This window comes from Heterodontus francisci, chromosome 7, assembly GCF_036365525.1.
Source record: "Heterodontus francisci isolate sHetFra1 chromosome 7, sHetFra1.hap1, whole genome shotgun sequence".
Lineage (NCBI taxonomy): Eukaryota > Metazoa > Chordata > Chondrichthyes > Heterodontiformes > Heterodontidae > Heterodontus > Heterodontus francisci.
In genome coordinates this window covers 51,864,099-51,876,297 of record NC_090377.1, presented here as the reverse complement: position 1 = coordinate 51,876,297, position 12,199 = coordinate 51,864,099, and the positions used below count along the sequence as shown (strand labels likewise).

General features: G+C 43.1%; 1 protein-coding gene across 1 annotated transcript in view; it reads right to left on the bottom strand.

Moving 5' to 3' along the window:
- Window positions 1–12,199, bottom strand: part of lrp2a (low density lipoprotein receptor-related protein 2a) — a 418,190-nt gene that overhangs the window by 269,879 nt on the left and 136,112 nt on the right. The window contains exons 13-14 of the mRNA XM_068035173.1: window positions 4,623–4,829; window positions 497–699 (exon numbers count right to left, since the gene is read on the bottom strand). Of these exons, the coding sequence (XP_067891274.1) occupies window positions 497–699; window positions 4,623–4,829 (410 nt within the window). The remainder of the gene's footprint in view (window positions 1–496; window positions 700–4,622; window positions 4,830–12,199) is intronic.

Here is a 12,199-nt window from a genome sequence, read left to right as displayed (position 1 = left end):
CCAAAAATTGACACCAAGCCACAGAAGTAGGCACTAAAACAGATGAACAAAAGCTTGGTCAAAGAAGTAGGTTTTAAGGAGCATTTCAAATGAACAGATACAAGTGGAGATACTCATAATACAATAATTTTTGTAACAAATGAAATGAACGAGTGCCTTCTTTTCTGGAAATAAAATATGTTTTTAATTTCATTAGCAAGAAATTGAGTTCTTAGCACAATTATCAGCTACAGGTTATTCTATAGGAGATAAAATAAGATGACAAGGATGAAAATAATACCTAACGTCATCCACTGAAAGGAGCGTTAGTTTGTGTGGCAATTTGGTATACGTCCTACTGAAGCTATAAAAGTGGAATTAATCTGAAACACAGTCTTTGCTAGAGGTATTTAAAATTGTGTTTACGTTTCTGTACCATAAATTAGTGTCACTTTCTTCCACGCAGTGAAGTATGAAAATCAACTAATCTAGCTCTATGTAATTTAACTAAACTTACCTAATGGCTGTCTGAATGCATGATAAACTGTCACTCCATATGGTCTCAGTGAAGATTGATAGACAATCTGTGGGTTGTTTTCTGTAGACTTATTGGATCTCATGACCGCCATCTTGGTCCAGTCAGTATAGAATAATTTATCTTCAAAATTAGTTATTCCATAAGGATGGGGAACAGCAGCACCTCCACTAACAACAGTTTTTCTGTGCAAAAGCCAGGCAAAGATGTTATAAGGCACAAAAAGCTCTGCTAAATATCTGCATTTGAAAACAATGTATCCTACCAAGTATATAATTGTTCTATTGGAACGAAAATCATGCCGGTACAGATGCAACTTAGTCAGGCTAAGCAAGATCATTATAAACAAAGGAGTTGAGAGGCATATTACCCAATACTTCTGGGAACTGGGTTCAAATTCCAACTGTTGGGAATGAAGCCTTCTCTTTGACCAGTCCAAACATTTTATGTGAAATATATCTGGCCAGTCTCAATGCAGTTTGAATGAGCACAGATCCATAGCAGAGAATTGCTCAAAATTCAGCAAAAATGAGAATCAAATTGGCAATCTCACCAAGTGAGACTATGAGGGAGTAACTGGAAAATTGACACTGCTTTTGCAGTTAAATGGGTGGGGGAGAAATTTTGAAAGCATTTTTGCTATATCTAGGAAGAGTTTATTGCTGCAAAACATGGAAAGACATTTCATTCCATGTGCACCGATATCTTCCTCCCTTCCTCCCACCAAGGGACAGGTTCTGTGTTTAGATACATGTAACAGAGCAGCTATATAAGCAACAGAACTTGGACTTCCTAACAAATTGCTTTGTAAGGTATTGACTTAAATACAACTGTATCAATGATGGATAAGTATGAAGTTGTTTTTTGTTCTAATTTCTGTCAGTAAATAGCAGGTAAATAAGTCAGACATTGTTCAGAAGTACAAAGGTAAAAAGGCTACACTGCATTAGTTAAAAGATGGAAGTGAACTCGTGAACCATACGCAGTGGAAGCCTTTCAATGTGGGAAAACACATTCACTGGGCTGGATTTTGAAAAGGCAACGGGGTCAGGACCCGGCGTGGATGCGATTTATAAATCATGGCCCCGGTGGCCATCTCCGGAACCCGACGCCTCCGGGACAGTCTGTAATTTTTAATGTGAGGGCGAAGGGGAGGGAATGGGGAACTGTTTGCCTCCAATTAAGGGGCCATTAAGCTCCTTTAGGAGCTCGTTAAGGGACGGGGGTGTCCGCACCATGATTTTCAAAGAGCAATCCGGACAGCCCGACCAGTCTGGTGCACGCTAGTACGCAACTGTCAGGCTCGCAACGAGCAGGGGAATAACTTTGTTGTTTGAGGAAGAAATGTTTTCGTCCCACAGGGACCTTGCGCTGGGCCCAGCACAGGGCATTTCTTTTTCATTATGGAACCACTGCCTCACCTGTTCATTCTGCTTGCTCTCCGCGGCCAGACTGTGGCAGGCCACATCATGGCTGCCGCTTGCCTTTGCCTCTGGCACCAGGCAGGCAGCTCTTGCCTCCTGTAGACACTCGGTGCAACTACTGGACTCTGTGCTCGCCTCCTGCCCAATTAGGGCATTACCATTTGAAAATCGCATCACGAGAGCGACACAGCTGAGGTACGGGGTCAGGACCTTGAAATCATCCAGGTGGCAGGTTCTCAATCCCATTTTGAAACTCCAGCTCACTGTATCAGGAGTCAGTGGATTGAATAATACTGGCCAGCAATTTCAGAAATGGTGAAGATACAAATTCATGTTTAATAACATTAAGCAATCAGCAGAGTTTGCAATTGCCACATTCATGGCATTTGTTCAGAGACAGTGTGCCCATAGAGATATTGTAGTCTTTCATCTTTAAATGCAAGGTGGAACTTCACAATTCCAAGACTGGATCCAATACAGAAAGTGGAAACTACTGGAGAATGCAATTAAAAGAATCAGTTTGCAGGGAGTGTTTGAAGTGCCAACAATGGAATAGGTTTCCTTTCCCCAGCACATTAACATCCTTCCTCCTGCCAAATCAAAAAGTAGTTGGGACTGGATGTAACGTTTATTAATATGTATGATAGATTCAAACGCTTTTGATGGATCAAGGAAGGTAATATGAACACTATTTTCATTATAAGTAAGTAAATAACAGCATTATTTCATTTGATGTTTAAAAATTAAATGGGAATACTGGAATTTTCCCACGAGATTAGCAGATTGTAGTGCATATAATAGGCTTCCTCCTTTTTGTTCTTTGCTTTTAATGTAAATTTTCTATTATCTCTCAAAACGATCAAGCAAAAACGATGCATAGTTGATAGAGCACAGATTATGTTTGCCACCAATGTTGAACAATGTGTATCATCAGTGGCACATTAAAGCTTCTCACATGGGATTAACAGCACAAGAATGGGCATTTTGCAATAATGCAGACTAGATTCAGTCAAGCAGACCTATCCATTGGAAGATCAGACCAGTAATATATCACATGTATTCTAGAGCGAGGTCCACAAACTTGCATGCAGACTAGGGTTAGAATTATAGAATCAAAGAATAGGAGGCCAACCAGCCCACTGAGTCTGCACCAGCTCTTCCAGAGAGCTGTCCAATTAGTCCTGCTCCCCTGCTCATTCCCTATATCCCTGCAAGTTGTGACAGAGCAGATATGGTTGACTGAAATGTTAATTTTAATTGTTAGAATAAGGAGGTTTTTAAATCACCCCTTCATTTCTTCTTTCACATTTAAATCCTCCACCATTAACTCGATAGTTCTGTCCACCCCCACTTTGAAAGAAATTATTCCCAACTTCCTCACAGGTGCTCTCTTAAACTCACAGCTTCCTCCTCCAGGTCTCCACCTGCACTAGCAATTTCTCTCTTGATCTGTTCCTCAACCACCTCATCCCCACTTTTAACTAACATCCTGGATGACCTCCTATCCCAGCACAGGATCCTGCAGTGTGGATTCAAGGTCATGGGTCTCATTCCAGAATGATATACATTATCTATAATATTGGCCTGGCTGACCAATGATTCATGCGCTTGACCATCTCAAACACTGCTTCATCTCTGGCCAAAATCCACTGATCCCAGGATCATACCAAGAGCAATAATAACCCTGTATTCCTCTTCTCTTCATAGACGTTTAACTTCTAAACTCAAGATCATCAACCCAGTTGCCACTGCTTCCTCTCGAAATGAAAGGTCATCAGCCTGAAATGTTAACTCTGATTCTGTTTCCAGAGATGCTGACTGGCCTGCTGACTATTTCTGACATTATCTGATTTTTAGTTAGTCACTATGTCTTGCCATTTAAAACTCTTGCCCAAAACCATTTTGCATTGCTGTTCTCCGATCGTGCATTTGATTGCTAACTCCCCACGTCCTAAATATCTCCTTTTTCCATTTATTGTCCAGCTTTCCCCTTTTAAAGAATTCTAAGTTGCTTATTTGAGAGATACACATAAATGAAGGTTGTTATTGAGTTCTAATCTATCATACAAATGTTTCCAATATCAGAGAATCTGCTTCAATTATTACAAAATAGCACCACACTTTAAAAATGTTATTAGCTATGGTCCACAGAGGACATCAAATAATTTATGTCTTAAAAAGGTCAGTCAAACCCGGGCTGTTTGCTGATCCTTCTATATTTTTGTTAAATAATTGAAATATTAAGGCAATTTACTGAAATTATCATCACTGGATGCATTAAAAATGAACTCTAGTATTTTATCTCAAAATTTGCAACCTTTGAAGTGCCTCTATTTTAAGCATGGTGCTATTTTTAATTAATTTTGTGGTTGGTAACTGCCAAATTTCATAACCTTGAAGAGCCTTCACCAACCATTTCATGATAAGAGAAAGTCTGAAAACGGTTGTTGCTTGAGTTATGTGAAAATAGGAGCGATTGTGGTATAGCAGTTTATTTTTTTTAACATATTTAATCACTTCAGTTCCTGTGTTATACCCACTTTATATATAAAATTATTTTCCCTATAAGCCTAACTAAAGAGCAAGCTGAACCTTAGGATAAATAACAGCTCTTTCAAGATATTTCCAAATAGTTGGATTTGTTAAAAAAAATTCAGTCAACAGATTGTTCTTCATGCATTTACCTTTCAAGTCCATCATATGTTACAGTCTCAATGTAGTCATAACGGCTGTCCACCCAGTAAACCCTTTTTGTAATGATGTCCAGTGTTATTCCAGCAGGCCATCCTAGCTTTGTCTTCACTAGTTCAAAACGACGGGTTCCATCCATAAAAGAACGTTCTAGTTTAGGTACTCCAGAAATATCATTCCAATCAGAGAAGAATAGATAGCTGGAAAGAAATTGATGATTTGATCCATTAGTTTAATGGAAAGCCATCAGACACAACAATTTAAACTCTTCTACACCGAGCACAATGAATGAGAATTTACATGCCCATTGGAATAATGTAAAGCATTATCTCTATTTAGAATTTACAATTATTACTTGTTAGACAAATCACACGCAGCTTCCACAGTGCGGACTGCGACACCGACCACTCCCTGGTGTGCAGCAAGGTTAGACTCAGACCAAAGAAGTTGCATCATTCCAAGCAGAAGGGCCATCCGCGCATCAACACGAGCAGAATTTCTCACCCACAGCTGTTACAAAAATTTCTAAATTCACTTGTAACAGCCCTTCAAAACACTCCCACAGGGGATGCTGAGACCAAGTGGGCCCACATCAGAGACGCCATCTATGAGTCAGCTTTGACCACCTACGGCAAAAGTGCGAAGAGAAATGCAGACTGGTTTCAATCTCATAATGAAGAGCTGGAACCTGTCATAGCCGCTAAGCGCATTGCACTTTTGAACTACAAGAAAGCCCCCAGCGATTTAACATCCGCAGCACTTAAAGCAGCCAGAAGTACTGCACAAAGAACAGCTAGGCGTTGCGCAAACGACTACTGGCAACACCTATGCAGTCATATTCAGCTGGCCTCAGACACCGGAAACATCAGAGGAATGTATGATGGCATGAAGAGAGCTCTTGGGCCAACCATCAAGAAGATCACCCCCCTCAAATCTAAATCAGGGGACATAATCACTGACCAACGCAAACAGATGGACCGCTGGGTTGAGCACTACCTAGAACTGTACTCCAGGGAGAATGCTGTCACTGAGACTGCCCTCAATGCAGCCCAGCCTCTACCAGTCATGGATGAGCTGGACATACAGCCAACCAAATCGGAACTCAGTGATGCCATTGATTCCCTAGCCAGCGGAAAAGCCCCTGGGAAGGACAGCATTACCCCTGAAATAATCAAGAGTGCCAAGCCTGCTATACTCTCAGCACTACATGAACTGCTATGCCTGTGCTGGGACGAGGGAGCAGTACCCCAGGACATGCGCGATGCCAACATCATCACCCTCTATAAAAACAAAGGTGACCGCGGTGACTGCAACAACTACCGTGGAATCTCCCTGCTCAGCATAGTGGGGAAAGTCTTTGCTCGAGTCGCTCTGAACAGGCTCCAGAAGCTGGCCGAGCGCGTCTACCCTGAGGCACAGTGTGGCTTTCGTGCAGAGAGATCGACTATTGACATGCTGTTCTCCCTTCGTCAGATACAGGAGAAATGCCGTGAACAACAGATGCCCCTCTACATTGCTTTCATTGATCTCACCAAAGCCTTTGACCTCGTCAGCAGACGTGGTCTCTTCAGACTACTAGAAAAGATCGGATGTCCACCAAAGCTACTAAGTATCATCACCTCATTCCATGACAATATGAAAGGCACAATTCAACATGGTGGCTCCTCATCAGAGCCCTTTCCTATCCTGAGTGGTGTGAAACAGGGCTGTGTTCTCGCACCCACACTTTTTGGGATTTTCTTCTCCCTGCTGCTTTCACATGCGTTCAAATCCTCTGAAGAAGGAATTTTCCTCCACACAAGATCAGGGGGCAGGTTGTTCAACCTTGCCCGTCTAAGAGCGAAGTCCAAAGTACGGAAAGTCCTCATCAGAGAACTCCTCTTTGCTGACGATGCTGCTTTAACATCTCACACTGAAGAATGCCTGCAGAGTCTCATCGACAGGTTTGCGTCTGCCTGCAATGAATTTGGCCTAACCATCAGCCTCAAGAAAACGAACATCATGGGGCAGGATGTCAGAAATGATCCATCCATCAATATTGGCGACCATGCTCTGGAAGTGGTTCAAGAGTTCACCTACCTAGGCTCAACTATCACCAGTAACCTGTCTCTAGATGCAGAAATCAACAAGCGCATGGGTAAGGCTTCCACTGCTATGTCCAGACTGGCCAAGAGAGTGTGGGAAAATGGCGCACTGACACGGAACACAAAAGTCCGAGTGTATCAGGCCTGTGTCCTCAGTACCTTGCTCTACGGCAGCGAGGCCTGGACAACGTATGCCAGCCAAGAGCGACGTCTCAATTCATTCCATCTTCGCTGCCTTCGGAGAATACTTGGCATCAGGTGGCAGGACTATATCTCCAACACAGAAGTCCTTGAAGCGGCCAACATCCCCAGCTTATACACACTACTGAGTCAGCGGCGCTTGAGATGGCTTGGCCATGTGAGCCGCATGGAAGATGGCAGGATCCCCAAAGACACATTGTACAGCGAGCTCGCCACTGGTATCAGACCCACCGGCCGTCCATGTCTCCGTTATAAAGACGTCTGCAAACGCGACATGAAATCGTGTGACATTGATCACAAGTCGTGGGAGTCAGTTGCCAGCATTCGCCAGAGCTGGCGGGCAGCCATAAAGACAGGGCTAAATTGTGGCGAGTCGAAGAGACTTAGTAGTTGGCAGGAAAAAAGACAGAGGCGCAAGGGGAGAGCCAACTGTGCAACAGCCCCAACAAACAAATTTCTCTGCAGCACCTGTGGAAGAGCCTGTCACTCCAGAATTGGCCTTTATAGCCACTCCAGGCGCTGCTTCACAAACCACTGACCACCTCCAGGCGCGTATCCATTGTCTCTCGAGATAAGGAGGCCCAAAAGAAGACCTCTCAATTAGGCTTACCACCATCTTCTCAGGCCAACTAAAGATGGGCAAAAAATGTTACCTACATCGCAAGGACAAATAAAATAAATTATTAATTAAATATTGGATTATCTGTTCTCAAAGACCATACAGAAAAAAAAACCACAAAACCGAATTATTATTAATTACCTGTTATTAATTGCTACAATCTATACAAATTTCACACACTTTACCAAGTTACACACTTATGACAATGATGCCCACATCCCGGGAATGTAGAGAATATAGATCGGTTAAGTGATTGGGCAAGATGATAGGCTGAGTATAATATGGGGAAGTGTGAAATTACCCACTTTGGTAGGAAGAATGAAGAAAAAACATTTTTTTTTAAAAGAGGGAGACTAGTAAATGTTGATATGCAGAGAGATTTGGGGGTCCTTGTACACAAAACACAGAAAGTTAGCAAGCAATTAAGAAGGCAAGTGGTATGCTAGTCCTTATTGCAATGAGGATAGAGTATCACAGTAAGAAAGTCTAACTGTAATTATATAGGGCTTTAGTGAGACCACACCTCTGGTGTACTGTGTACAGTTTTGGTTTCCTTACTTAAGGAAGGATATACTTGCCTGGAAGGGGGTGCAATGGAGGCTCAGTAGATTAATTCCTGAGATGAGGGGGTTGTCCCATGAGGAGAAATTGAGTAGAATGAGCCTATTTTCCCTGGAGTTTAGAAAAATGAGGGCTGATCTCAATGAAATGCATAAAATTCTTACAAGGCTTGATAGGGTAGATGCTGAGAGGTTGTTTCCCCTGGCTGAAGTGCCTAGAGCTAGGGATCATAGTCTCAGGATAAGGTGTTAGTCATTTAGGACTGAAATGAGGGCTGTGAATCTTTGGAATTCACTATCCCAGAGGGCTGTAGATGTTCAGTTGCTGAGCATGTTGAAGACTGAGATCAATAGATTTTTGGGCACAAAGGGAATCGAGGGATATGTCACCAAGAAAATGAATTTGATGTGAAAGTTCAGCCATGATCTTATTGAATGATGGAGCATGCTCGAAAGGCTGTATGGCCTAATCTTGCTGCTATTTCTTTGCGCTCTTATGGTATTACAGTTGTATGATTGGACAGTAAAACTAGATATTCTGTACTCACATTGCCACACGGTGATGCCAGAACTCTCACCAAACTGAGTAATAATTATTATGAAAGCAGAGATCCTTAGACCAATCACTGGGAGGACTGGAAGGGACATATTGAAAATCTATCACCCAAGTCACTATCGATAAATACCTTCTAATTTCCTATTCCCACTTTATTGCCCAATTTGTAACATCATCCTTGATCCCATTAAATTTCTCTGTGGTCACATATTTCCCAGAATAACCCTTGTTACAATCAGGTGAGGAGGGGTCTTGTCCCTCTCCTTGTTTGACCACAACTGGGCTTATTGCTTTTTTTTTTAAAGGTGGATATGCTTGCCAATTCAGTGCGTATTTAACTATTTACATACAATGATCATAAAAGAACCAATCGGACAGGTTTTCTTGAATTTAACAAAGAAAGAGGTTAGCTTTATTGTACTTAAACCAATCTAAGTAAAATAATAAACTATGTACACACACACAAATAAGTTACTGAGTTGGGAAGGATAGCTTGGTCAGACTAGAGTCTGGAGCAATAAAAAGGGGTATACAGTCTGTGGGGTTTGGTAACTCAGTTATCTTCTGAATGAACTCGGTAGTCCTGAGACTTCTGGCTTGTAGACGTGGTAGCTGGTTCAGTAGTTCTCCTGGAGAACTGCGAGGCAGATGATTTCCTTCATGGAGTATTTGTCTGCAGCAATGATAGGCCTAGATGGGTATGGCAAGTAGGCAGGGCTCGAAACTTGTAAGGTCGGCTGGAGAGAGAGAGAGAGAGAGAGAGAGAGCGAGAGACGGATGGTGGGGGTGGGGGGTACCCCACTTGGGTCCTCTCTGGTTAGTGTCTAGTTGCTTGTCTGTTCTGCAGAGAGAAAAACCAGCTTAGACAAACGGATGGTGGGGCATGTCACATGGCCATTACCCAGTGTGTATTTCCTCTTACAACTTTCTCAGTTCATGTCTAGGAATTCCCTTCTCTCAACCAGGGTTCCATTGTTCAAGTGATTGACTTTGAGTGGTTTATCTCCACCAGTTTAATGTCCCAAGTGATTGCCTTTACTGTCTTGTTAATGCGGACAGGACAAGTAGTTCACTCAAAATTCCCTGGTCATTGTTCTGGCTGGGGACTGAGCAGACGCTAATTCTCCACCTTGATGCATTGGAATGTAGGGTATTTTGATGCAAAGTATTTTAACTGCTAGCAGTCACCTTTTATCTGTTCTTTCTTCCCTTTTTATAAAATTTTATTCAGGTTTCCAGCCGGGGGAATAAAAAATCATCATTCGACATAGCACATGTTCATGACACCCTATTAAAGCTAAAAGTCTACACTTTTCTGACAATATTAAGTTAGGTGTGAAAGTAAGCTGTGAGGTGATGAAAAAAGGCTGTAAAGAGGTACAAACATATTAAGTGAGTGGGCAAGAACATGGCAGGTGGAATATAATGCAGGGAAACGTGAAGTTATCCAATTTGGAAGGAAAAACAGAAAGATAGAATACTTTTTAAATATTGACAGACTGGGAAATGCTGCTATTCAGAAGGACCTGGGTATCCATATTTATGAATCACAGAAGGTTAACATGCAGGTACAGCAAACAATTAGAAAATCAAATGGTTTGTTAGCCTTGTCATGTTAGGCCCCCACCTGCCAAGAATGAGGCACATTAATTTTGTCATGAACATTGAATTTTAACTGTTGTTGGAGCAAGGAAATGACCTGTTAAACAGATCGGCCGTGGCTGGAAAAAAACATTTGCACACTAAGACATCGAAGGTGAGGAAGCGCATTCCAGGGCCTGCTAAGGAGTTTACGATCCACAAGGGCCAGGACTGGTTAAACCAGCTGGTCACATGACTAACTGGCTGTTCCAGGGTTTTCCTTTGAACTAGCCACAGAGAGTTTGAACTCAGAAAAATTGTTTGCTCCTGGACTGAGAATATTTCTCCTGTCTGCTCTCATCTCTTTCTCACAAGCCACTGAAGACACATGAACCCCAAGACAGAAAAGTGTCCTACAGCAAACAAGGTTTGAGAAGAATTCTGGGCCCCAACGAAAAGCAAGATCTACCTACAATCAAGGACTCTACGGCAAGCTCAAAGAACGGTAACAAAAATGCTTCAGATATTGCCTCAAACTTTTCCACTTTATTTTTCTTCTGCCCTTTTCTGTCTCCAGGTGGCGTCATAGTGGTATACAGTCAGGAGGGAGTTACCCTGGGAGTCCTCAACATCGACTCCGGACCCCATGAGTCTCATGGCATCGGGTCAAACGTGGGCAAGGAAACCTCCTGCTGATTACCACCTACCGCCCTCCCTCAGCTGATGAATCAGTACTCCTCCATGTTGATCACTACTTGGAGGAAGCACTGAGAGTGGCAAGGGTGCAGAATGTACTCTGGGTGGGGGACTTCAATGTCCATCACCAAGAGTGGCTCGGTAGCACCACTACTGACCGAGCTGGCAGAGTCCTAAAGGACATAACTGCTGGACTGGGTATGCGGCAGGTGGTGAGGGGACCAACAAGAGGAAAAAACATACTTGACCTTTTCCTCACCAATCTGCCTACCGCAGATGCATCTGTCTATGACAGCATTGGTAGGAGTGACCACCACAAGTGGCCTTGTGGAGACAAAGTCCCACCTTCACATTAATGATACTCTCCATCGTGTCGTGTGGCACTACCACTGTGCTAAATAGGATAGTTTTCAAACAGATCTAGCAATGCAAAACTGGGCATCCATGAGGTGCTGTGGGCCACCAGCAGCAGGAGAATTGTACTCAACCACAATCTGTAACCTCATGGTCCAGCATATTCCCCACTCTACTGTTACCATCAAGCCAGGAGACCAACCCTGGTTCAATGAAGAGTGCAGGAGGACATGCCAGGAGCAGCACCAGGCATACCTCAAAATGAGATGTCAGCCTGGTAAAGTTACAACACAGGACTACTTGCGTGCCAAACTGCCTAAGCAGCATGCGATAGACAGAGCTAAGTGATCCCATAACCAACAGATCAGATCTAAGCTCTGCAGTCCTGCTGCATCCAGCCGTGAATGGTGGTGGACAATTAAACAACTTACTGGAGGAGATGTCTCCAAAAATAACCCCATCCTCAATGATGGGGGAGCCCAGCACATCAGTGCGAAAGACAAGGCTGAAGCATTTGCAACAATCTTCAGCCAGAAGTGCCGAGTTGATGATCCATCTTGGCCTCCTCTTGAAGTTCCCAGCATCACAGATGCCAGACTTCAGCCAATTCGATTCACTCCGCATGATATCAAGAAACGACTGAAGGCACTGGATACTGTAAAGGCTATGTGCTCTGACAATATTGCACCAATAGTACTGAAGACCTGTGCTCCAGAACTTGCCCCGTCCTTAGTCAAGCTGTTCTAGTACAGCTACAACACTGGCATCTACCCGGCAATGTGGAAAATTACACAAAAAGCAGGACAAGTCCAACCCGGCCAATTATCGCCCCGTCAGTCTACTGTCAATCATCAGTAAAGTGATGGAAGGTGTTATCGACAGTGCTATCAAGTGGATCTTGCTTAGCAATAACCTGCTC